Source organism: Leucoraja erinacea, chromosome 20, assembly GCF_028641065.1.
Source record: "Leucoraja erinacea ecotype New England chromosome 20, Leri_hhj_1, whole genome shotgun sequence".
Classification (NCBI taxonomy): domain Eukaryota; kingdom Metazoa; phylum Chordata; class Chondrichthyes; order Rajiformes; family Rajidae; genus Leucoraja; species Leucoraja erinaceus.
In genome coordinates, this window is record NC_073396.1 from 13597770 (window position 1) to 13624063 (window position 26294).

At 40.7% G+C, this 26294-nt stretch overlaps 1 protein-coding gene across 3 annotated transcripts in view; it reads left to right on the plus strand.

Moving 5' to 3' along the window:
• Nucleotides 1-26294, plus strand: part of lmf1 (lipase maturation factor 1) — a 460297-nt gene that overhangs the window by 31254 nt on the left and 402749 nt on the right. For 2 of the 3 annotated variants that reach the window (XM_055651323.1, XM_055651324.1), the window contains exon 3: nt 8865-8875. In XM_055651323.1, coding sequence (XP_055507298.1) covers nt 8865-8875 — 11 coding nt within the window. Of the gene's footprint in view, nt 1-8864; nt 8876-21286; nt 21311-26294 lie in introns of those variants that run through there. The other variant, XM_055651326.1, reaches the window with a different exon arrangement.

Genomic DNA, 26294 nt, shown 5'->3' on the forward strand with positions numbered 1-26294 from the left:
CAAAAGCTTGAAAGCATGTACAACCAGATTCAGGAACAGCTTCTTTCTTGCAGTTATCATACTACGAAACAGTCCTTCCACAAGCTAAGTTGTAGTCCTGATCTTCCAACCAACCCTATCGTGGACCTTGCACTGTTTTATCTGCACTTATCACTATAATGCCATAAAGCAGTGTTTTGTATCTTTCTCTTTGCATTGCCTGTTGTATTTGTGTATGGCTTATGGTACTGGATAGCATACAAACAAAGTTTTTCATTGTATCTCTGTCCATGTGACAATAATAACCAATACAATTCAATTCCATAAAACCAGAGATCTCTATCCTGAAATGATTTGCCCATTCAGGGTAGAAATGTGGAGAACTTTCTTCACACGGGATTAGTGATTCTGTGGAATTTTCTACTGAATGGAATATGGAGGCTCAGTTGCTGAAGACATTCGAGGAAGTGGACCATAAATTTTAGATATTGAGTAATGTGGAATTAGTAGAGGAAAGTGCACTGAGGTCAAATGAGCAATCGTGATCTTATTGAATCACCCACACTGGCTTCTATTTCCGATGATCTCTTAACCTTTCCAAGCCCTGATCCCCCTGGTGATCTGTGAACGTGTTTCAGGAGTGCCTTATTGACCAATGCCAAAATATCAAAGCCATGTGTGATTATTGGCCATTGAATTGGTGTTGCACAGTCTCTGCCTCAAATTGCTGTATTCTTATATTTTTAATTGTGTTGATCTTAAGTAAATTGAGAAACGTTTGAGTACCTCACAAAAATAGGATGTAGAACCGATGAAGTTATTTCAGAGGATCTTGCACCTGAGGCATTCATGAGTTAGGAATTCAGATACTTATCCAAGTTTAGTTTGAGTGGTCTTTTCCTCTGGGTTCCTTCCAGGAATATTTTCCACGTGGCTTCTGTCGGTAAGTACCAATTAGGTGTTTTTTGTTCAAAGCAAAAAGGGCTAGCAATTCAGTCTAGAACATAATCACCCCTCTGCTTATTTATGCTTCAAAGATTTCCTTTTGTGCAACTTCCTTTAGTAACAACTTCAGTAAGTTTAATTGTTCAGTTGTTTGTACAATGACATCACTGTCAGGCGGAAACAAAATCTTTTTTTCCCACCTACGGTCGTTTGATATCATTTGAGATGGTAGATTAGCAACTGAATCCATATGTAAAGTTCTGATCAAGATGCATGTTGTATACAATTTACATTCGCTGTTATAATTCAGTCATTTTGTTTTCCTTTCCAGCTTCAAAAACCTGAACATTCAGTCTCAATTTTAATCTAGACCGGTCAGGGTGAATAATTGACCTGTTCTCTGCATAGCCCTGGTTAAATTGGCACAAAAGTTGAGGGAGTTTTCAAATTGTTTTTAAATGTTTAACCGTTTGCCCTCTTCAGGATACTCACTGCCAAAAACAGACTGACATTCGATGCACTTATTATGGGTAAGGGCAAAAGGTTAAAGCTATTTAGGATGCCTCGTAATTATTACAGGCCTCAATGCCCTTGTTAAAAAAAATTGTTAAAATAATCGCCTTGTGAGCTGGAATGGTTCACAGAACGTCATGAAGTATGCAAGCAGATTAAAATGTGTTTCTGCAAGAACATTTTTTTAAATTGCATTCTTTACAGCATGTAACTGAAGATTATCATTAGACAAAGAAAAATAATTTACAAATTTGACAGCTGTTTTCAGTTGGTGCCAAACCTAAATATTCTGAAGCAGTCGTATGGGAGGAAATAAGCTGGAATGGTGGTAAATGAAACCACTTGTCTGGTTTCTGCATTCTCTTTGTTGTGGTTGCAGTTCTCCAAAGTGGGCTTCTAAACTTGTAATTATACTGTCCATATTCCTAGGAAGGAAAAAGAAATGCAGAGGAAGCATTCTCCTTCAGGGTATTTGATTATAGACACGGAAGGAAGGGTCTTGCTGAAGCACTCCAGGCCACTCGTAATTGGAGAAATATTACCTTGCGGTGTAAATGCTTTTTTTATAAACAAGAGCCATAGTCAATTCCTATAAACCTGCCAAAGCAAAGTAATCACTGAGTATTTTCACAAGGTCCGTGGTATGGAGGTCTGACAAGTTGGTCTGTGACTTGGTAAAACCAAGCAGCAGATAGTTTCAGGAATCACCATTAATTTCATCATGTCTTTGCAAATGTTTAATTGACTGGTGATGTACAATGTTCAGCAGGGTTTGCTTACATAACATTTTGAATTGAATTTGGTTGTGATATTTGGTTATTTTGTTGTTATATGAGGTTATATAATTCCCTCTTGGAATTTTACTTTTAATGCAAGTATTTTGTTAATAGCAAATTTCACGATTTGGCGTTTTGGAGGTTTGCGATACCTCCTTAAAGGTTTTTTTTTAATTATCAGGGCTTTATTTGTCTAACGCAGAGTAATGGATGATACAGATCAGATTAGACAATGTGACAATCATAGTCATAAACCAAAGTGAATTTTGTCATTGTAGTTTACTGAGTGAACAGATCAGGAAGTAAGAGCTGTGGTTCGCATGAATGGAACAAATGTTGAATGTTTGCTTGGATAGGAGGGACACATTTTAATAACCAATATCCTCTCTTTTTTTTTTTTAAAGTTTTCATCAGTGCCCCAAAGATCAAAGAATCATGAAAAGATTTTTAACAGAAGGAAACCTAAACTAAACCAAACTAGTTAAAAAAGATCGACCCGATCTAATTCCACCTTCTGGCCCTGTGCTCGGGACCCTGCACATCATTGGTTTTCAGATGCACATCTAAGTACTTTTAAAATGTGCCTAAGGTTTCTGCCTGTGCCACTTTTTTCAAGTGGGGTGTTCCAGACCACTGCACTCTGTTCCCTTTCCTAATTACTTTAACGTTACTTTAAAACATTCTTTTGGTTTTTGCCTCTGCCATTTCTTTCCTTTTAATTGCCTAGGATATATTTCATCTGGGCCTGACAATTTATCCACTCTAAAAAATATTTTCTTTTTTACCATATTTATCCTATCCATACCCTTTTTCTTTAACAAAAATATTCACATCACTCCTCTTTTTTTGAAGGCAGCTGCAATCTATTTGTTAAGAACTTTACCCATATTCTCTGCCTCTACATAGGATTCCTTATTTACTCTAACAAACCCTACTCTTTCCCTAGTTACCCTCAATCTTTTTATATATTTATAAAATACCTTGCATTTTCTTTGATTTAGTTGCCAGTATTTCTTCATACATCTGTTTTTCTAATTTCCCTATTTTATTTTTGGGTCCTTTTATATTCTTTTAGATTTTTGCTATACCAAGTTCCTGTTATCTCTCACAAGGTTCCTTTCTTGTCTCATTCTATCTGTTATATAAGTTGCGGTCTGGGGGCTATAGATTTGGCAGAAACATCATTACCCTGAACTCTTGAATCATCTTGAACATCTCCTATTGTTCTATAACGTGTACATCTTTAAGTAGAAGTTTCCACACATTCAATCACTTTTCTCATTCCACTTGGACTAAAGCAGTTCTTCCTGTAACAAAATCAGCCTCAACACAATTTTGAATAATCACTTCCATTTTAACATTGTCCTTTTTCAAAATTGTTCCAAATATAACTGAATTATGATCAGACATGAAAGTGCCTCCACTATACTTCCACCTATCCAACATCATGCCCTAAAACAAAATCAACAATTTGTGCTTCCCAAGCTGGGCTGGTGAGTTTTAGCAGAAAAATGTCTGTGAACTTATTTTAAGATTTTTGAATCCTTTTCACACTGACTGTATGCAAGATAATATTGGGATAATTAAAATCCCCCTCTATTATTGCCTAGTATTTTTGCACTTGCCATAAATTTGCCAACTCATTTATTCTTCTAAGGCCCTTGAAATGTAGATATTCAACGTTCACTCCAAATAATGTGCTTGTCCCTTCAATTCAACCCATTTTGCTTCATCTGATGGTCCTTCTAATGTATCATTCTGTATCATAATTGTGATTGTTTCTTTAATATTGGCACAACTTTATTAATTTTTTTATCCCCCTTTCCTTAATAAAAATGCTGCAAACTGCCTGTTGAGCTTCTTGGCTTGGATACCTATCTTTAAACACAGCATTCTAATTTTTAGTGCAATTTCTAACCTTTATTTATGCTGCAAACCACATTCTCTAATTTTCCAGGTTCCATTTCCATTTCCACTTTTGAAACTAGTTCAAACTTCCCTGATAGCGCTACAAGGATATTGGGTCTTGGCCCTTTTGGGTGGAACCCATCGGAATGTATAGGTCCCACATTCCCCAGATCAGACCCAATACTCGAGAAGGCATGACACTTTCCTCCTGAATCATCTTTACAGCCACATATTCATCTGCATCACATTATTGTGAAGCCTCACAGCAGTGGGGCCTCGGAAGCGGTGAAGCGGCGGTGAAGCCTCGGCGGCGGCGGTGAAGCCTCACCAGTCGACCCATGATTGGCAGTTGATGAGAGTGTGGAGACACCACCATGAGGGAGGGGGAAGAACAATGGAGGACCTGGCTTGGGAGGATCGCGTGAGGGAGGGGGAAGAACAACAATGGAGGACCCAGCTTTGCGAGGGGGAAGAACAATGGGGATGGAGGGGGGTAATGGGGGAGAACAATGGACAATGGCGGAACCGCTGTGGGGGAGCGGGGTGGGGTGGGGGGGGGGAGTGAGAGACAACAAAGGAGGAGCCACCGTACTTTGTAACTTTGTCAGTGCCATAGGTGGCCGTTCCATTCCACATTATTATTTTTTAATCAATGGTTTGTGACTCTGGTAGTAATCCAGAGATGACTGCTTTAGAGGTTCTGCTGCTTAATCTCTTTCCAAATTCCCGAAAATTTGCCTGCAGGACTTTGTCCTTTTACTGTCTACTTTTGTTGGGTACTTGTATACCCTATAATCTCTGTGTATTGCCCTCTCCACTTCTAGAATATCAATAAAAGGCCAGTGATATTCCTGGCACTAGGGAAGCAACATACTGCCCTGGAATCGTGTTTGTGAAAGCAGAATGCTTGCCTACTCTATAACTACTTCTCTTGTCAAGCGTGTTTTATTATCATATGTCCCAGATAGAACAACAAAATTCTTACTTGCAGTAGCACAACAGAATATGTAAACATAGTACACTGTAAACAATATAAGAAACGAGAGACACCAAAAAAGTTGAGTGTGTATAGATACACATACAGGTGCACAACCTTTTATCCGAAATTCCAAATAACGAAAAGCTCCGAATAGCGGACATTTTTTCGGTCCTTGAAGAAAGGTCCTTGAAGACGTTCACCGAGGGCGGCCCGCAGAGGTGACAGCGGAACCTCCGGTCGGTCCTCGAAGAAAGGGGAACTAAATCCCCATTCATAAAAGAGAAGGTGAGGGTATATTGCGCGGGAGGGTTAATAATTGACAATCTGCTGCTGCCTGCCCGCTGAGTTAAAAAGTTCCCATGGTAGACTCACGATACATAATGTATCGTGAGTCTTGCGTGGGAACTTTTTAACTCAGCGGGCAGGCAGCTGCAGATTGTCGCTCCCTTCAATTTCACCCCACCTACACCCCTCTGCTTCCCGGCCATGTGTATGACCCCTTCCCTCCCCTCTCCAGCTCCCCGCCCATTGCACCGGCGTGGGGGCTTTGCACTGTCTTCACATCGGCGATGCCAGCAGGTCAGTGCCAGTCACCGGAGACGTCAGGACCAACGGGACACCGACCCCCAGGCCCACTGCGAGCACGGAGATCCCAGAGACCCACAGCCAGCAGCAGCCCAGCCCCGTTCCAACTCCAGAGGAAAACTGCAAACTGGCCGGAGACGTCAGGACCACCAGAAGCCGCTCCCCGATGGGCCGCTACGGCGACAAGTGGCAGTTCGCCCACAGCCCAAGCTGCGCCCCCTCATCGGGACACCGACCCCCAGTCCCACTGCAAGCACGGAGATCCCAGATCAGCAACTCCAGCCCAGCCGCGCTCCAACTCCAGAGGAACATGCTCCCCGTAGGGGCAGAAGCTGATGGTGTGCAAGGTACGTCTTGTTCTTGGGGTGGCGCAGCTCGGGCTGTGGGCGAACTGCCACTTGTCGCTGTAGCGGCCCATCGGGGAGCGGATTCCTCTGGAGTTGGAGGGGGAGGGGGGTATTGTGCTGTTTGATCGCCCCCTACTATCCCAGGGACAGGGAGACACAGCGGGTTTTGAGAATGGTGGGCAATCACTTCCAAAGTTCTGCCCACACAGTCAGTACACCTCTCCTACACTTGTCTCCTGCACTAAGATCATCTCGCAGAGAATGATCCCAGCCTAACCCTCCCTATTCTCTCCTATTCTGCAAGAAAAAACTACATTGAAGACTCAAACTCGCGATCGAGTAACTGCCGGGGATCGAGGCGCAAACTCGCGACCTTGCGGATATGAGCCGAGCACTCTACCACTGAGCCAGCTGTTAAAATCTACGCTAAAAATCTTCCATTCCGAAAGCCGAAAAATTCCGAATTACGAAAAGTGTCTGGTCCCAAGGCTTTCGGATAAAAGGTTGTGCACCTGTACTCCCAAATATATATATACGTACACATACGTCCACACAAAAAAATAAACAACTCTGGACCTCCTTTCTCCCTTTTTATGCAACTAGGCGTAGAATCTTGACTTTGCCAGGGGACTCCCTTACCCCTCCATCAATAACCCCACCATACTTTTTCAGAACTGAATACCAATTAGCAAAAAACGATGCCATCAGAAGTCCCCTGAGTTAGCTGCTCTCTTTATTTTCCTGTCCAACTGTCACCTAGTCCCCCTCCACATGCACTCTGTTGATTTGCAAGCTGACCACCAACTGAAGCATGTTAGTCACAGAAAAAAAAAACTTGCCGGTGGACCGTAGTGACATCAGCTGTTGCTCAGGCTCCAAAACAGGTAACTGGAACTCCTTCAGCCGACCACATTCTCTCCATTAGTGGCTGTCCAGACGTGGGCAGAGATCTGGAGTTTCCACTTGTCCGTTGGTCCAAGGTGACCTGTTGTTCCTCTATTCATAAGATGAATTTAGCAGAATCAAAGTTGAAGAACATTGTCTCGTTCCACTTCTTACCAAAATCCTCCGTTTTGTGCTCGATATGAAAAGTTTGTAATTTGTTGGCAAAGCCTCCTGTTTTTAGACTAACTAACGTTCCAAAGACCTGAGTCATTCCTGGTGGCAGCAATTATATGATAACTAGTTCTAGCAAGCCACCCGATTAAGCAGTGACTGCAGCTGCCACTAGCAAGCTGCACATTTCCTATTTATACTAATGTTGTGAAATAAATTATAATCTAAAAGGTAAGTTATGCACCAAGTGCAAGACATAACTAAATTATTGAGAGCGATCAAATTGTAAAATCTTTACCATTCCTCCAATCAGCAGAATACCAAGCTTCTTACTCTTTAGGAATAGTATTTGCGGAATGTTCCTGTGCTAGGCATCCAAAGTGTTAATACCAAAGCAATCAAATGTATAAATGTTTAGTCAAAGATGCTGTTAGATTGGATAATATTGTATATAAAATAAAACTGTAGCAAAGGCCAAAATGACAGAAGAGTAGAATAAAGTGATCAGTAAGTCTAAAATGTTTAGCGGGTGCCGAATGGCCACAAAACTACCAGAAGAGCACACATTTTTACAAATAAAAATTGTTAGTTATTTTTTTGATTTAGTGACTCAATTCATTGAGTCCTTGAGGCTGAGAAAATGAATGAATAGTGGGCACGGTAACATGGCATGGCAGGATATATAGTTGAGTAGAGAAGCCTCTTACAACAGTAAGTAAATTGAGTGATATTGTAATAATGACTACATTTCTACTTGTACATTGTGTTGTTACAGTTTAGAATTGATTGCGATCTGTGCCATATTGTTGATCCCCATTTGACCTGCATTTGGTTTAGTCTTTATACCCTCAATAAATCTACCATGCATCCAGTTGGGCCTTCATTTAAATGGAAATAGTACTTAAAGAATAGCAACTGCATGCAATTATCCATATTTCATAGGAATGTGCTATATTTGCAGGTTGACAGTTCCAGATAACAGACAGTAGAATTATATTAAAGCTGTGTTCTGCAGTTTTCATTACTATTTGAATGCATGACAATTAGTATTTGTTTTTGAATAAGTAAAAGAAGATATTAAGTATGTACGAAGGAACTGCAGATGCTGGTTTAAACCGAAGATAGACACAAAAAGTTGGAGTAACTCAGCGGGGCATTTAGACACAAAATGCTCAAGTAACTCAGCGGGTCAGGTAGTATCTCAGGAGAAAAGGAATAGGTGACGTTTCGGGTCGATACCCTTCTTTTGACTGAGAGTCAGGGGAGAGGGAAACTAGAGGTATGAAAAGGAAAATAACAAATCAGATGACTCAAGAAAGGCAGAGCCTACAATGGCCCATTGTTGGCTGTGGGAGAGGTGATAATGAAGTGATACAAACAGTGAAACTAACAAGAAAAATTAGAGGGGGGGGGGGGGGGGGTGCGGGGAGAGAGGGAATGCAAGGGTTACTCGAAATTAGAGGAATCAATATTCATACTGCTGGGTTGTAAGCTGCCCATGAGGAAATATGAGGTGCTGTTCCTCTAATCTGCATGTGGTCTCACTCTGACAGTGGAGGAGGCCCAGGACAGAAAGGCCAGTATGGAAATGAGAAGGGGAGTTAAGATGTTTAGCAACCGGGAGAATGTGTAGGATAAGGTGGACTGAATGTAGGTGTCCAGACAAGTCTTTTGATGTTAATTAATGACCTTAAAATCCAATCTTTGATGAAGACAAATATTTGTTGCACTGTTTGATTAATTTGTTCTAAATACTATTGTCTTTTTGTTTTTCAGGTACTCCTTTGGTAAGTGGATAACATTTAAAATATTTTGAAAATTCTGTGTGCTGATATAGTGGAAACTATGATTGAATTAATTTGAACTATATATTGTATATGACATATCAATGGCAAATGATGAATAAATTCATGTGAATTGTTCTTATTTAATGTAAAGGTCCTGCATTTAATGCAATTAATTGTAAAGAAAAACCTCTTGTCCCTGTGAACAAACGACAGTGCAATGCACTTGGGAGATCAATAGAGAAGAGGTTGCTGGCTGTTGCAGGTGATCTGATCTCTTGTGCTGTAAATTTTGGGTTTCTATGATCTATGGTTATATCTCAATGGTCATATACATCTTCATGCGAACAACGCAATTCATTGTTCGCATGACGCTCATGGAGTAAACAGTGTACATGGTAATATTAGACATAACACCAAATAGAATGACAAGTGCAAAGCAGCAAAATGGTGTGCAGATTGTCGAGCAATCTGAAGGTCTACAATAAAAAACTAAAGGAGAATAATGGAATAACTCAATGAGGTGGAGTTAAGAGGAAGAGTATGTGGCAGCACCTCTGGAAACGGGATGCGAATGAGGTGGTTGGTGCATGAATCTGATAGCAATGATACAAAGATAATCTTAAATCTGGATGTCTGGGCTTTCAAGTTTATTTTCCCAGAAAATGGGAGAAAGAAAAGAAATGGCGAGAATGTCAGGCATCTTTGACAATACTTTCAGCCTTCCTGATGCAACATGCGCTGAAGATGGACTGAATGGAAGGAAGTGACAAGCCTGTGATGGACTGAGGTGTGTTTCTCACTCTCTGTAGGCTCAAGCAGTCAAGGGCAAAGCAGTTGCTGTGCCAGGCTGCGATGAATCACGTGAGAGTTTTTCTCATAATGCATTTAAAGAAGTTCAAGACCCTGTTGGGCGGTCACAGCGGCACAACAGTAGAGTTGCTGCCTTACAGCGAATGCAGCGCCGGAGACCCGGGTTCGATCCCGACTACGGGTGCTGTCTGTACGTTCTCCCCGTGACCTGCGTGGGTTTTCTCTGAGATGTTCGGTTTCCTCCCACAATCCAAAAGTACAGGTTTGTAGGTTAATTGGCTTGGTAAACGTAAAAATTGTCCCTACTTGGTGTAGGATAGTGTTAATGTGCGGGGATCTCTGGTTGGTGTGGACCCGGTGGGCCGAAGTGCCAGTTTCTGCGCTGTATCTCTAAACTAAACATGCAGAATCTTCTTAGATGCCGAAGACAGTAAATATGATCATGTGCTTTCTTGAACACCACATTTGTGTTAAGAGACCAGGTAAGGTTTTATCCATTTTATTTATTCATGTGTGTATATATTTATATTATAGTATATGGACACACTGATCTGTTTTGTAGTAAATGCCTACTATGTTCTGTGTGCTGAAGCAAAGCAAGAATGTCATTGTCCTATCAGGGACACATGACAATAAACTCACTTGAACTTGAGGTGGGTGGTAATATGGATGTTGCGGAACTTACAGTTGTTGATCTCTCTACATGTATCTGTATACTGTGGATGGCTTGATTGTAATCATGTCTTTCCGCTGACTGGTTAGTATGCAACTGAAGTTTTTCACTCTACTTCAGTACACGTGCCAATAAACTTAACTCAACTCACTCAACTTGACTCAACTACAGCAGCCGCCTTGATGAGGACAGGTATTTGTTTCATTGCAGATCCGACTGACAACAGTGGTATGATCGACAAACCTAAAGATCAAGTTGATATTGTACTTGGCAACATAGTCATGGGTGTACAGGGAGTAGAGCAAAGGAGTGAGCACACACTCCTGAGGGGCACCAGTGTCGATCGAGGAACAGGGGGCAGAGTAAATAAATGCTACCTGACTGTGGTGTGCTGGTCAAGAAATCCAGAAGCCAGATGAAATCAAAGCCCCCAAAGCCAACATCCAGAAGTTGAGGGAAGAGCTTCTGTAGTCTTATGGTGTCGAAAGAGGACATGTAATCCATGAATTGCCTCCTGACATAGATGCTCTGATTGCTGATTTTTCCTGTACGCAAATTGCAAGGGGACTAGATTGTCCCGAAGATTGACGCAAATGTGAATTCGCAGTTTTCAAAGCAGTTTGATGGGCGATGTTAGAGCTAGAGTCATGAGATGGGTCACTTTTTTCCTTGTGGACCGGAATGATGGAGTTTCCCTTCAAGCATATGTGAACAGGGCACTGCTGAAATAAGAGGTTGAAGATGTCGGCAAAGACTATGGCGAGTTGATTTGTGCACAATTTCAGAACTCAACTAGGGACTCCATCCGGGACTGCTGCTTTCCATGACGTTACCCTTGGGAAAGCAGATCTGACTTCTACCACCAAGTGGGACAGAGCTGGTGGGGGATGCAGGGATTTGCTCAAAACAGGTGTAAACCATTGCTAGTAGAACTTTGTTCAGTTTGCCCCGATTTAAATAGTCTCTGATGGTATTCAGCTCTAAATCATTAGCTTTTAGGCTTTTCTGGGTAGTAAATGGATATGGTGATTGCCAGCGTTTGTAACCTTTTCATTTAGTTGTATAGTGCTCTGAGGGTACAATATTTGCTCAGACTGACTTCAGAATAAGGGACAGAGGTTTATTAGGTTTTAGGGGGCATTTTACGCTGGGTAGCGGTGTGGAAAGCTGGAGTGGTGGAGGCAGATTGTATCATTAAAAATAAATTGGATCAATCCTCAATGGAGGGTTCTGGTAACACTTTTCAGTGGGCTAGAAAAAATTGTCAGCATGGACTTGCAGGACAAGATGGGGTACAATAATTTTGCTTCAGTGGTTAAAGGGATGATCTATTGGAGAATGTATCAATATGTCTACATGTGTCTCTGCATTACCAAATTATACTGCTGGGAAGTCTGCATTTCACTTCAGCTTAATAATTGACAATGCCAATTATCTTTACTTCTGCCAAATCTAAATTTAAATACGTTTTGAATTCAGCTGTAAAAGTATTGAAATAATTTGTAACTCGGAAGGCCTCGGGATCTTCTATTGGCAGCAAACCTTAGTAACATAGTGATCGAACATTTCCTATCATAAAATATCTAAATGTGGTTAGATTATGAACAATTGAAGGCAGGTTCCTGGCAGAGAGTGGGAATATACAGTGCCCCCCATAATGTTTGAGACAAAGACGATCATCTATTTATTTGCCTCTGTACTCCACAATTTGAGATTTGTAATAGAAACAATCACATGTTGTTAAAGTGCACATTGTCAGATTATATTAAAGGCCATTTTTATACATTTTGGTTTCATCATGTAGAAATTACAGCTGTGTTTATACATTGCCCCCCCCATTTCAGGGCACCATAATGTTTGGGACACATGGCTTCACAGGCGTTTGTAATTGTTCTGGTGTGTTTAATTGCCTCCTTAATGCAGGTACAAGAGAGCTCTCAGCACCTAGTCTTTCCTCCAGTCTTTCCATCACCTTTGGAAACTTTTATTGCTGTTTATCAACATGAGGAACAAAGATGTGCCAATGAAAGTCAAAGAAGCCATTATGAGACTGAGAAACAAGAATACAACTGTGAGAGACATCAGCCAAACCTTAGGCTTACCAAAATCAACTGTTTTGAACATTGTTAAGAAGAAAGAGAGCACTGGTGAGCTTACAAATCGCAAAGGGACTGGCAGGCCAAGGAAGACGTCCACAGCTGAAGACAGAAGAATTCTCTCTATAATAAAGAAAACACCTGTCCGACAGATCAGAAACACTCTTCAAGATTCAAGATTCAAGATTCAAGATAGATTTAATTGTCACATGTGCCAGATGGCACAGTGAAATGAAATTCCCATACAGCCATACAATAAAAGTAAAGAACACAACACACTATAGAATTTGACATAAAACATACCCACACAGCAGAATCAAAGTTTCCCACTGTGTGGGAAGGCACCAAAGTCAGTCTCTTCCTCCACTGTTCCCCGTGGTCAGGGCCTCCCCAAGCCCTCCGCAGTTGCAGCTATGGGCGGCCTGATGTCCAGGAGTCAGGTATGGATTTGTCAATGATCACTGCCCGCAGAAGACTTCATGAACAGAAATACAGAAGCTACACTGCAAGATGTAAACCACTGGTTAGCCATAAAATTAGGACGGTCAGGTTACAGTTTGACAAGAAATACTTAAGTACTTAAAAGAGCAACCACAGTTCTGGAAAAAGGTGTTGTGGGCAGATGAGACGAAGATTAACATATCAGAGTGATAGCAAGAGCAAAGTATGGAGGAGAGAGGAACTGCCCAAGACCCAAAGCATACCACCTCATTTGTGAAACACGGTGGTGGGGGTGTTATGGCCTGGGCATATATGGCTGCTGAAGGTACTGGCTCACTTATCTTTATTGATGGTACAACTGCTGATGGTAGTAGCATAATGAATTCTGAAGTGTATAGACACATCCTATCTGCTCAAGTTCAAACAAATGCCTCAAAACTCATTGGCCAGCGGTTCATTCTACAGCAAGACAATGATTCTAAACATACAGGCCTGGCAGAGCATCACCAGAGAAGACACCCAGCAACTGGTGATGTCCATGAATCGCAGACTTCAAGTAGTCATTGCATGTAAAGGATATGCAGCAAAATACTAAACATGACTACTTTCATTTACATGACATCGCTGTGTCCCAAACATTATGGTGCCCTGAATGGGGGGGGGGGGGGGGGGGGGGGGGGACTATGTATAAACACTGCTGTAATTTCTACATGGTGAAACCAAAATGTGTAAAAATGACCTTTATTAAAATCTAGCAATTTAATAATGTAGAATAAAGCCACATGTGATTTTGTTCTATTACAAATCTTAAATTGTGGAGTACAGAGGCAATAATAAATGATGGGTCTTTGCCCCCAAACATTATGGAGGGCACTGTATATTGAGAGCCTTTTCAAGAGCTAGTAATGTTTTATCATTAACGACGTGCAAGTGCTCTGCCAGCAAACCACTATATATAGGAATACAAAATATAAATCATGTCACCGAACGAAGCTTCAACTCGTACACAAATCCTATATATAAGTACATACACAGATGAATTATTTAATGCCAATTATATGGGAAGAGAATGTCATGCGCCCAGTTGTGATAAATTTTGAGAACTTATGTGTTGTCAATATTGATCTTTAAAAGTTCAGTGTGGTGAGATATTCAATATCAAGGTAAAATTTCAAATTCAGTAATGAGATGCAAAACAAAGTTTTCTGCATAATCTTGTTCAATAGAAACAGTGACAGCGAATGTAGAAATGAAAGAGACTGAGTGCTGTAGCAAACGTTAACAGTTTTTTTAATTAGAGATATCCAGGCATGGTGTTCATTCCTCCCCTAAAAAATCTTCTCAACCCCAAGGGGATAGGATTTAATTTTGTAAGTCAACCCCAAAATTGTTATAGCAAATTGTAATAACTGTACTTTGAATTTCTTTGTATGTTTTGAGGCCTCTGCCTTGACGAAACAGTTGAAATATATTTAAGAAAAGCGAAAATAATGGTTGTGCATCAGGGTATAATTATATAATCAAATCAATCGAAACGAAAAAGGTAATCTGACTTATCTGCAAGTGAGGAGCAGCTGTACCAACACACAACTTGAACCGAGTGCTCTGCTATCAAGGGTCAAGAATTTCCACTAAACAGAGGTCTCTGACCTGCTATTTTTAGGTTTGCACTTCCAGAATACATTCCTTTTAAGTGCATCTATCCAGCAGAAAAAAAGTGGAAATTAATTTCATCAAAATATTTATTTGTGACTAAGATTACCTCGTAATGAAATTAAAAGCAAGTGGAGCAAAGAAAAAATAAAATATAGCAAAGAAAGCCAAGAAAAGTAAAATGATTAAGTACAATTTCATAATCTTGCTCAAAACTGATTCTTCCTATACATGTCTGGATTTATTTTGATACCTGGTTATGAAGAGGGGTTTCATATCATTGTGTCTCATTATTTCATTTTTACCAGAAAATACTATATGAAATTATTTTTGAATCCTTTCAAGGTTTTGCTATGGTCGTCTGCTTCCAAATTACTGCTTTGTGACTTCCACCATTTTTCCCCATTCTCTTCCGGCTTTCTTTCCTGGTTAAATAATTCTGCATTTTGTATCTTTATTTGCATTATCAAAGTCCCAATAAAATTGTTCTTCAACATAGATGTACTGATCTACAGACATTCACCAAAAATTAGAAAACTTTTCTGATTTGCCCATTGACATAACTTTGTGAATCCTTCTGTGTGGCTCCAACTAGTCCCAGGATTATGTATGATGAAAGATTGTGAGGTGAAATGAATTTTAAATGAGTTAACTCTGCTTTTGAAAATTTTAGCTGCAAATAATTTTTAAAGGTAATAATCACTTCGGCTCAAAATGTTGGCCTTAATCTGCTCTGTGTGTTATTCAGAAACAGTCACTCAATTCTATTTGTATTTCAAATTCTAGGATGAAAAGTAAACATTCTTTAGCTCTCTAGGTAGCAAAGTGAAATAATGTTATAGGAAAATGACTTATTGTTCACCTCCGATTTTACCATAATTTATTATCTCACTCAGTTGAGGCAGACCTGTGGCTCATTGTTTAAATGGTCAATGCATACAGTCTTTGGGCTAGACATTAATTTTGGTGGGTGTTGAATTGCCAAATAAACAGGGCAGTAAATGGTGTGCCTGGTGGTGTAGGATTGACGATTTTGAAACTGGACTTTTTTCTTATTTAAATAATTATATTTTATTAGATCAAGTGCAGATTCCTGCGTTGGGTCTGCTCGCCCAACACAGCCGTCCCCTACCTTTAGCCCCCACGGGCAGCGTGGGGGGCAGAGATGGAGTGAGGGGGGGTGGCAGAGAGGAAAGGGGGTAGAGTTTGAGTGGGGGGGGGGGCGAGTCTCACAGGGGAGGGTTGGTTCCCGAACGTAATACTCCGTCGTTCCCGGCTGCTGGCTGCAGGCTCCTCCCAATGTACCCGTCCCATACCTGTAGCCCCCATGGGAGGCCGCCTCCAGCTCCAGACAAGGCCCATGTACGGAGTGAGGTGGTGGGGGGAGGGGGGGGGGGCGTGATCGAGGGGTGACGTCACTTTCAGCACGAACAAGAAGACAGCAGGTTTTTTTTCAAAGTCTTTTCAGATTTTTGAACATTTTCATTAATAACTGGAGAAATAAATCATGAGATAAGGCGATTTTGGACTCCAGGGGGGAAATCTCTACCGGAATATGTAAAAATTTTACCGTTAGCGCGTCGTTTTTTCGAAAAGATGGGATTATACACACAAACACACACACACACATACAAGATCAGAGTTTTAATAGTTATATGATGTAAATTATTTGTAATAAAGTCAAACTGGCCAGCCCTTGCGTTGGAAGGTGTGGATTGTTCATAAATGAATGTGACAAAACATGTTTGGTTGCATCTGTTCCCACTTCATTGGGATATTAAAACTGCAGAAAACATAAAATTTATATTTTACAGTAAATGTATCGAAATCTGTTAACTGAAGGAAGAATTTGAGATACTCGTATTTTTAATATACATGCAGGGAATATCAAAAGAAAATTGAAAATAGATTTTCAAACCTCTGATTTAGTTTTAGGTTTAGAGATACAGCGCGAAAACAGCCCTTCGGCCCACCGAGGTCGCACCGACCACGATCCCTGCATATTAACACTATCCTACACTAGGGCCAATGTTTACATTTATGCCAAGCAAATTAACCTGCAAACCTGTATGTAAGCAGTGTGGGAGGAAAGCGAAGTTCTCAGAGAAACCCCACGCAGATCACGGGGAGAAAAAACAAACTCTGTACAGACAAGCACCCGTAGCCAGGATTGAACCCGGGTTTCTGGCTACATAAATGCTGTAAGGCAGCAACTCTACCCTTTCTGATGGGATTTGATACCGCAGGGAAGATCAAAAGAACATTTAAAAGAGATTTTTAAAGTTTTGATCGGATTTGATAAACTGAATAGGTGCAAACCATTTCATTTGTTAGGGAAGAGAGAGATGAAGGAATGATCAATTATGAATATTGTTAAAATAGGAATAGGAGAGTTTGGCGATAAATGTTTTTGGTCACTTGTTGAGGTTGAGAATGCTTTCCCATAAAGAGAAGGTGAGGAAGACGTCTGCAACTTTTAAGAGGAAAAGTCATACATTTTGAAGTAGAAGAAATTGCGAGATAGCAATATAACGGTTTGAGTTGTAGATTTCTCTGCAATGAGCTGGTATGAAATCGCTACCTTTTGATATTCTAAACTTCCACAGAATTACAATTATTTGAGAAATAAAACAAAGTCTGGGATAATTTAGTAGATTACCCATCATCTGTGGAAGGAAAATCAGTCGAGATAGGAGATTGTTTCTTCTAATTGGAGGAATTAGTAGTTGAGATGTTCAAAATAGGGGATAACACAGGGACGAGGTGACATTTTCACTCTCAGGGCTGGGAGGCTTTTGGATTCTGAGGATCTGAATATTTTTAAGGCAGAGGTTGGCAGATATTTGAGCAAGGGGGTGAAAGGTTACTGTGGGTAGACTGGAATGTGGTATTGCAATGGAGCTAAATAGGACGAAACATCCCTTCAGCCGAAATTGTCCATGCTGACCAAGATGGCTATCATATTTATCTCATTTTTGGTGTTTGGTCATCGCCGTCTAAACCTTTCCAATCCATGTACCTGTCCAAATGTTTTTTTCAATGTTGTAATTGCGCCTGCCTCTGGCATCTTGTTCCATACATCAACATATGTGGTAATCAAAATGTTAACAAAGCTGTCCGTTCACACAGCCAGTAATATTAATTAAAATGAAGTAAGAAATTATTATGTTTCAAAAAAATAAACATCGTAGTTTTAAAATCATAAAATTAACTACCTACATTCCACATTTGTTAACTACATTTAATGGGTTTAAACGCTGTTGAGGAATCTGTTGACTGTGTGTCAAAGGGGGTGTTTTTGTGCTTAGCTTTTTATCTGGTTCTGTTTACTGTTAGATCACCACTCCTACCGTCACCTCTGAAATCAGTAACTGTCTAATTATTAGTTCTGCTGGCTCCGACAAATTTTACCATCAGCACCACAATCAATCAGGTTGTTCCGAGGCAGATCCTATAGTTAAAAAACGCTGCTGGGCTAATTGTCAAGTAATTTTGGACCAGACGATTTATGTACCTAATTAATTTTAGTAGGGATTCTTACTGGGAGGAATAAATCTCAGACTCGAGTCTAATGTGTGCAGGCCACAGGAAATGATATATTAATGTTACTGTTACGTGGCATGGAATAAAGAAAACATCAATGTTATTTCTCATCCAATTTTAATTATTACAGAGTAATTGGAGACTTCACTTTATTTTAACTAGGGCCAATAGTGATGAAAGAATTACATTCTTTCACAGCCATGAATTTGTGATTTAGTTGTGAACCAAGCTGCACTTCTTTTCGTGCCAGAAACCAATCCTGCGTGTTCAAACCCAATGCAGCAGTATTTTGTGTGATTTCCCTCGCAACACCCTCTTTGCCACTTCTCTCATTTCACTGTAATTGAACTGTGCCTCTGACATGAAACTCGTATCAAGACATCAAAAACAAAATGTTGATTTTTCTGTTTAAGAAGGAACTGCAGATGCTGGAAAATCGAAGGTACACAAAAAATCTGGAGAAACTCAGCGGGTGCAGCAGCATCTATGGAGCTAAGGAAATAGGGAAACATTTCGGGCCGAAACCCTGAAGAATGTCTTCATAATGTGAAACGTCTGAAGAAGGGTTTCGGCTGGAAATGTTGCCTATTTCCTTAGCTCCATAGATGCTGCTGCACCCGATGAGTTTCTCCAACTTTTTTGTGCACCATGTTGATTTTTCTGTTCTGTTCATAAAACTATTAAACATTCTCATTCTCATATGAAGTTAGTACCTCCTCAGCTGAAATGACAATTGTACTGTAATCATATTGACATTGGTGTAGTAATGCCTTAGACAATATGTTTTTTAAATGTTCTTCAATAAAATAATACCTATTATACTTTCATCTCCATGGCCAAGTGGCACAGCAGGGCAGGGTATTATTGGCCACCCTGCAGTGTGCACTCAGATCTGGGAATGTGCACAAGAGCAGATAAGGAAATCTTCTTTCCTCTCTCTTTGGGCTGATTCACTTATTTTTGAGCTTGAGCCAGCATTCTCTCCTATACTTGTGTTAACTTTACTAACGTGATAGATTCACTCACACAGCCATCGAGGTAGTTTAAGTGAAGTCGAGACAAGTGAAGAAAGAATTGGTTAAACATGCATGCTTGTATGTTTATACTGCCTAAGCAAACACACAAAATAGGTACTTTGATTTAAATTTAAGATTGTCATTCTGTGGAAAAGTGTCAATATATCTGAACAAAATGAAACATTCATTTGGCTCTGTGGTGAAGTGTTAATAAAACTATTGGATTCACCTCCATCCTTTCTAATTGGAAACTCTTTGGTAACCATGGTCTATCTAACTTTTGAATTTGATCAAAACACTAAAAGTGACCCACATTATGATGGTGCTTATATATGGAAGTGGTGAATCTGTGGAATTCTCTGCGACAGAAGGCAGTGGAGACCAATTCATTGGATGCTTTCAAGAGTGAGTTAGGTTTAGCTCTTATGGCTAAAGGAAGCAAGGGATATGGTGAAAAAGCAGGAATGGGGTACTGATTTTAGATGTTCAGCCCTGATCATATTGAATGGCGGTACTGGCTCAAAGGGCCCCATCGCCTACTCCTGCACCTATTTTTCTATGTTCTATGTTAAGTTACTCTCTGCGGTTGTTCATGCAGCGTTTGAGATTTAGGGCGTTGAGCATATGTGGGACATATCTGAGATCACATCTGGAATGCTGCGTCCAGTACTTTACTTATTTAAGCAAGAATGTAAATGCATTTGAATCCACTCAGATAATTTTTCCTTGGCCCAAAGCAGGAATGGCCAAGCTGTCTTCAGACGAGTTGGATGAGTTAAACCCCTGTCCCACGGTACGAGTTCATTCCAAGAGTTCTCCCGAGTTTGCCCTGATTCGAACTCGGAGATTTACGGTAATGGCCACTCGTCGGTACTCGGGGCTCTCGTGGACATTTTTCATCATGTTGAAAAATCTTTACGAGTCTCCCCGTGCTTACCTGCCGTTAGCTAGTCTTCCCGAGTACCTGCCGTTAGCATTAAGAGACATCCCCGAGCTCCTATGTATCCGTTACGTTCATTCTCCGTGCTTACCACGAGTTTGATTTTTTTTTAACTCGGGAGAGCTCTTGGAATGAACTCGTACCGTGGGACAGGGCTATTAGGCATGTATCTGCTGGGGTTTTGAAAAATGAAAGGCATCTTCATTGAAAAGTATCTGATCCCGAGGAGTCTTTGCAGGGTGGATGTGTAGATTGTGGGGGAATAGAGAACAAGAGGGTGATAGTATATTGTGAGTGGGTGGGAATGTGGAGGTCGGGTCATAGTCGTGTTGGTCTGATCTTATTGAATGACGTAGCAGCTCAAGCGGCTTGAATGGTTTATTTCGGCTCCTAATTCATATGTTCGTATCTCAGATGCGTTGTTTAAATCAAATTGATTTGATTTGATTTGATTCAACTTTATTGTCATTGCACAAATACGAGTAGAGGTACAACGAAATGCAGTTTATCGTCTGGTCAGAGTGCAAGATAGTCGAAATAAAAATAAAAGTGACTGCATGGGTTTGTCATACCATACATGCTTGTATGGTTAATGGGATATCAGACTACTGCTTGACTGGGGACTACCATTAGAGGTTGCCAACTAACTACAGTAGCTTATTCTAATGCTATTAATAAGCTTTATAATTGGATTTTGAGTTAAGAATTCAGCATGTGACTCACAAGTAGATACAGAGAAATTGTTTCCTCTCGTGGAGGTTCCGGAACAAGGGAACATAATCCTAAAATGAGATGTAGAGCAGGAAGCACTTTTTGCACACAAAGGGTAGTGGAAATTTGAACCCTTGTTCCCCAGAAGGCTGCAGAATTGTACATTTCATGACTGAGATTGAAAGATAGATAATATTTTGTATGGTGAAGGTATAGAGGAAACCGGACTAAGATTGGGTAAAATGTACAGATTGGCCGAGATTTCATTGATTATTGATAGGATTGAAAGGTATCATGGCCTAATCGTGTTCTTGTGCTTCTGTGTTCAATACAACAATGTCATTTTCACAAGGCAGCTGAAGAGAAAGTTATGGGAAAATATGCCTCTTCCCTGTGTCAATATACCACTCGCCTCTGACCTGCTACTTCAAAAGTTATATTATCTGTCGTTAATGCACCGCAGAAGAAACTTTATATGATAAGAGACCCCACAGCAAGGGGTTTGCATCATTTCCTTTAAGGCTGCAACGAATGAATGATACTATATTGCTGGTAAGTGATTAAAATAACTTGAGTGCCCAGAAGCAAGTGTGCATTTCTTTGTTGAAATAAATGACAGGAAACATGTTTTGTGCATTGAATATAGATTTCCTTGAAGTACTTTCATTGGATAACATTTTTGTGTCGCCACTATTGTATATATTTTTTAAAAACATTGATTTCAGACTTTTACCTACATCAAACAGGAGTGTATGGGAGAGCAGAGGAGATTCTGCATAGGCCTTTGTCGAGTATAACTATCTTACAGTGGCAGACCGAGATTAATGATTTAACTCTGTTGAGGAATTATAGGCATGACCCTGTGTCCTACCACTACATGCCTTGTTTGGAGTTTCAACATTCACTGGAATTGTGCCAACTCTCTGCTTCTTGCTTACACCAAAGTGGTCTTGCGGGTTGATATTTGAAGTGTAGCCCTACAAGTTGTGAAGAAAGTGCTTTTGTTGAAACCAGTTTAATGGGTAAATTGAAATTAGTTCCAAAATGTTCATTTTAAAGAGCATTTCACAAGTTCTTTTTTAAAGTGTATCAGCACGTCAGTAGGAAGTGCAGGTTAATATTTCATGCTGTCACTTTTTCTCTGTGTTTGCACTGGTAAAGTCGGATGTTTACGTGGCCTGGCCAGTTGAACCCTTGTGTTTCTGATCATAACATCACCTATGGAGAATAGTTCTGTGTCAGATTTTAGTTTAGACCTTTCACCTTTTCTTCTCCTTTAATTTCATGCTGTAAAAACAGCATAATGAGGGGTTTACTGACCCAATTGGAAGTTTTAATAAAACCTATTAGTGCTAAAAGTTGTGCCTTAAGGAAACAATTACTAAAAGAAACCCTGCTTGGTGCTGGCTTAGCTAATGGACCTTCCCATTAAATGTTTCCAGATTGGTTGGTTAACTCTTGCATTACCTTTCACTGCAGAAGCTCAGAATACAAAGATGCACTATTATGCAGAGATGTTTTAGTAACCAGAGTAACATGAAGATAAGATTGTCACTTCCCTCAATATTAAGACCCAGAACTGTGAGCACTGGAAGTTACATACAACCCTTTTAGTTCCTGATCAGTCAGCAACAGCATTAGCAGCTGTTGAAAAAAGAAATAGGAACCAAGATTATTGGTTTTATACAAGCAATGGATTTTGCACAAAAGGGTGTTAGAGGCTTTCTGTTGCTGTCAAATCTTCAGCAAATTAGTACTTCACATCATGGATTTAACAGATTGTAAATCTGTGGGAATTCAAGAAAATCTGTGGTCTTGGTAAGAAATAGTGGAAGGGAAAGAAGTAATAGATATGTGTTAAGGGCATTATATTATTAGAGGGAAATTATGGTAAAATGTGAGGACATCCACGGTGCAGGGTATTTCCCAAAAGCTGAGAGATTTGGAAGTGCTGATATTAAAAGGGAAAGGTGTTCATACATAAGCCACTGAAAGTAGCATGCGGGTGATGCAAGCAATTGGGAAAGCAAATGCTACGTGGACTTTTATTACAGGAAGATTTGAATGTAGGAGTTAAAGATCAATTATATGTAGTCTTGGTGAGATCACACCTCAAGTATTGAGTTTAACTTTGATCACCATAACAAAAGAAAAAGGATGTCCTGGCCAGAGAAAGAGTTCAGCAAAGATTCACTAAATTGGTTCTGGAGATGGTGGATTTATCACGAGAGCAGATATTGAGAAGACTAGGATTGTATTCTGTAGACTTTAATAGAATGAGTGGCGACTCCTTTGAAACTTACAAAACACTCATCAATCTTGACATGTTGGGGGTTCCTCCTGACCGAAGAGTCACAATCTGGGATCATAATGTATAGGATTGAAATGAGGAGAAATCTCTTCACTCAGATGTTGGTGGATCTTTGGAATTCTATACCTGGAAAGGCTATGGAGGAGTTGTCATTGGCTCATGCAAAACAAAGTTGAATGGATTTCTTGACTTTAGGGAAATCAAATGATTTTGGTCATAGTGCAGGAAAACGGGGCTGAAGTTGATAATCTGCCAGGAAAGTTGATGAGTACCACAGCAAGCATGAAGAGTAAGACTGCCTATCCCGGCTCCCAATTCTTGTGAGAAGTGCTCAAAAGGTTACTCTTTGGACACCCAAGATTTTACTTTACATATGGCCGTTCAGAAACTTAACGCAACCCCCTGCAATAACAGTGATGCAATTACAGAGAGCAGTTTGATTTGAATGGCTTACAAACTTCAGACAATTGTGAAGTGCTGCAGATTGAAAGAATGGTTGCACATTGAAGAACTAAAGTTTGAAGATAAGTGTCTGGTAGCCACGGTTTCTTTTCAGAATTGCTGGCTATCAGTCATCACGGTTCACCTCTATTTCCTGTGGTCACAACTTATTATTTTGCTCTGCTAAACTAGGGCCAGCTGGAGCTCCCGGTTGTGACCCACTTCAATTCCCCTCTCCATTGTCATTAAGATCTATCTGTCCTCGGCCTCCTCCATTGCCAGCGTGAGGCCACATGCAAACTGAAAGAACAGCAGCTTGAATTTCCCTTGTGTACGGTATGAACATTGAATTCTTCATCTTCTCTCTCCATCTGATCCAACCAGGTCCTGTCTTGCACACCCTTATTTCCCTTCTCCCAGGCCCCTGTCTACCAGTTCTTTGACCCTTCTTCACGTACTCCTTTTGCTCATCACCCACCCATACCACTTCTGGGGTCTCCCTTCTTACCCCCTTCCTCTATTCCCATCTGGCCCCCATCCCCCAGGGATTAACTTTACTGAACGTTTTTTCCTTCCGCCCACAATATTTAATATGTAAAAGAATATGTGATTATGTTTATAGCTTGTTTGGTTGTTCGTTTGTTTGTCTTTTTGCACAAAGTCCGCGAGCATTGCCACTTTTCATTTAACCGCACATCTCGTATGTGAATGTGATGAATAGATTTCTTGACTTGACTTGACTTGACTTGACTTCTTCCGTCTGGTTCAACATTTCACTCCCTTTTCAGATTCCACCTTCTGCAGCTTTGGTTACTATCTCCACTCTTCACCTCTCCTGTCTGATTCGGCTGCCAATTAACCCCTCCTTACATAGATCCACCGATCACTTGCCTACTCCTGCCCTACTCTGTTCCCTCAATTCTTTCTACCAGCTATTCCTCTCTTTTCCAGTCATGAAGTAGGGTCCCAAATCAAAATGCCATTTGTCCATTTCACTTCATAGATGGTGTCTGACTGGCTGAGTTCCTCCAGCAGTTTGTTTTTTTGCTTATCCTTTCCAAATGAAGGGAAATTAAAGATAGTTTTAAGGTATTTTCAAACTTTCTGAGTTGCATAGCCATTCATAAACAGTGAAGTTTATGTTGCTTGCGCATCTTTTGCAGATTTAAGTTGTTTCGTTTGTACTGAAAGTATAAAAGTTGCTGCTGTTTAAGCTTGGCATCGGCTATTTTGGCACATACAAAATAGTTATTTTATTTAACGTTATCTGGACCAGAAGGGAAATTTGTAGGAATATATGAAATAGCAGATATAAGTGCTTTTTTTAATGTCTGCCATTACCAGATTTGCCTCGAGGTATGTAGCAGAAACACTGGCCTCCCGTAGCATGTCTTCATTTTGTGCACAAGTTACGGATGACAGTAACGTGGCAGTTTATGTTAACTCTAGTTGCCCCAAGGGAATTGTGGAAATGGAATTACATGCCAGACAAAACATTTGAGATCATGAGAGGCTTATATGCTACCTTTCTGATGCTAACCCTTGGTACCTGAAGTTCAGTTTTAATTCCAGAACCTTGATACCTTCTCTGCTTCTTCGCTTTTATGTTTTTTTTTTTAATATTTATGAGTTTTGCTGCATGATGTTGTTACTAGATCTCATGAAGCAGATTGTAGGTTTAGGGTAAAATTTTATGAAGTTTCAATTTATCCAAACTGAGTTAGTATATGTTGATTATAGAAGGTAAAATATATAAAATGTGCATCTTATTTGTCATCAGACTGGGTCTGGCACGTTTTTGATTTATTAAAATGGTTTAGTTATTTGTTTCTATACATTTTCGGCGGCGGCGCGACTCACTGTTGCAGCGGCCCCTACAGCCTGTCTGTCTTTTTTTTATTTTTGTCTAGTTAAATGTAGTTGTTTGTGTTTTTTAATAGTGTTTTTAACTGTGTATATGTTCGGGGGCGGGGGGGGGGGAAAGGGGGAAACTTTTAAAAATCTCTTGCCTGTACGTGAGACCCGACCTTTTCCTTGTCGAGTCTCCATTGTCGTTGGGGCCTAGCACCGTGGAGCGGCCTCCAGCCTGAACGACTAGGGGGCTCCAGTCACGGAGCCTGCGGAGCTGCAGACTTACCACGCTGGCCGGCATCGGTGCGTGGGGAGCGGTGGTGACTCGCTGCTGTGGCCCGACCACGTAGCTCGGAGGCTCCAGCAACTCAGCTGCAGGTCCGGTGGACTGGGACATCGGGAGCTCGCGGGTCCGGGTGGAGAGACCGCTTCCCGGAGCTCCCGCAACGTGACTTCTCTAGCCCGTGTCGTGGGGTTGGCACGACCCGGAGTGGGGCCGTACATCGCCCGGCGCGGCTTCATGGTCGTGGGACATTACAGCGCCCACCGGGGGCTCCAACTTTGTGACTTTTAGACCGGGAGCGGGGCCGTAAATCGCCCGGCACTGCCTAAAATGGCCGTGGGACTTATCATCGCCCGCCTGGAGCTTGGACATCGGGAGAGAAATGGAGAACAGGGGAGAGAAAAGACTTTGCCTTCTGTCACACTGTGATGGATGTTTTTGTAAATGGAATTGTGTGTATGTCTGTAGGATATTGTCTTTGTTTGTATGGCTGTGGAAACGGAGTTTTGTTTGAGCTTCACTGAGGTTCAAATGACATGTAATAAAGATTGAATTGAATTTAATTTCCTGGATTTAATGAATGACATTTGTTGACATCTCAACAATAATGACCTGAATTTAACGTCTGCGAGCTTAGGTTTACCAAGATC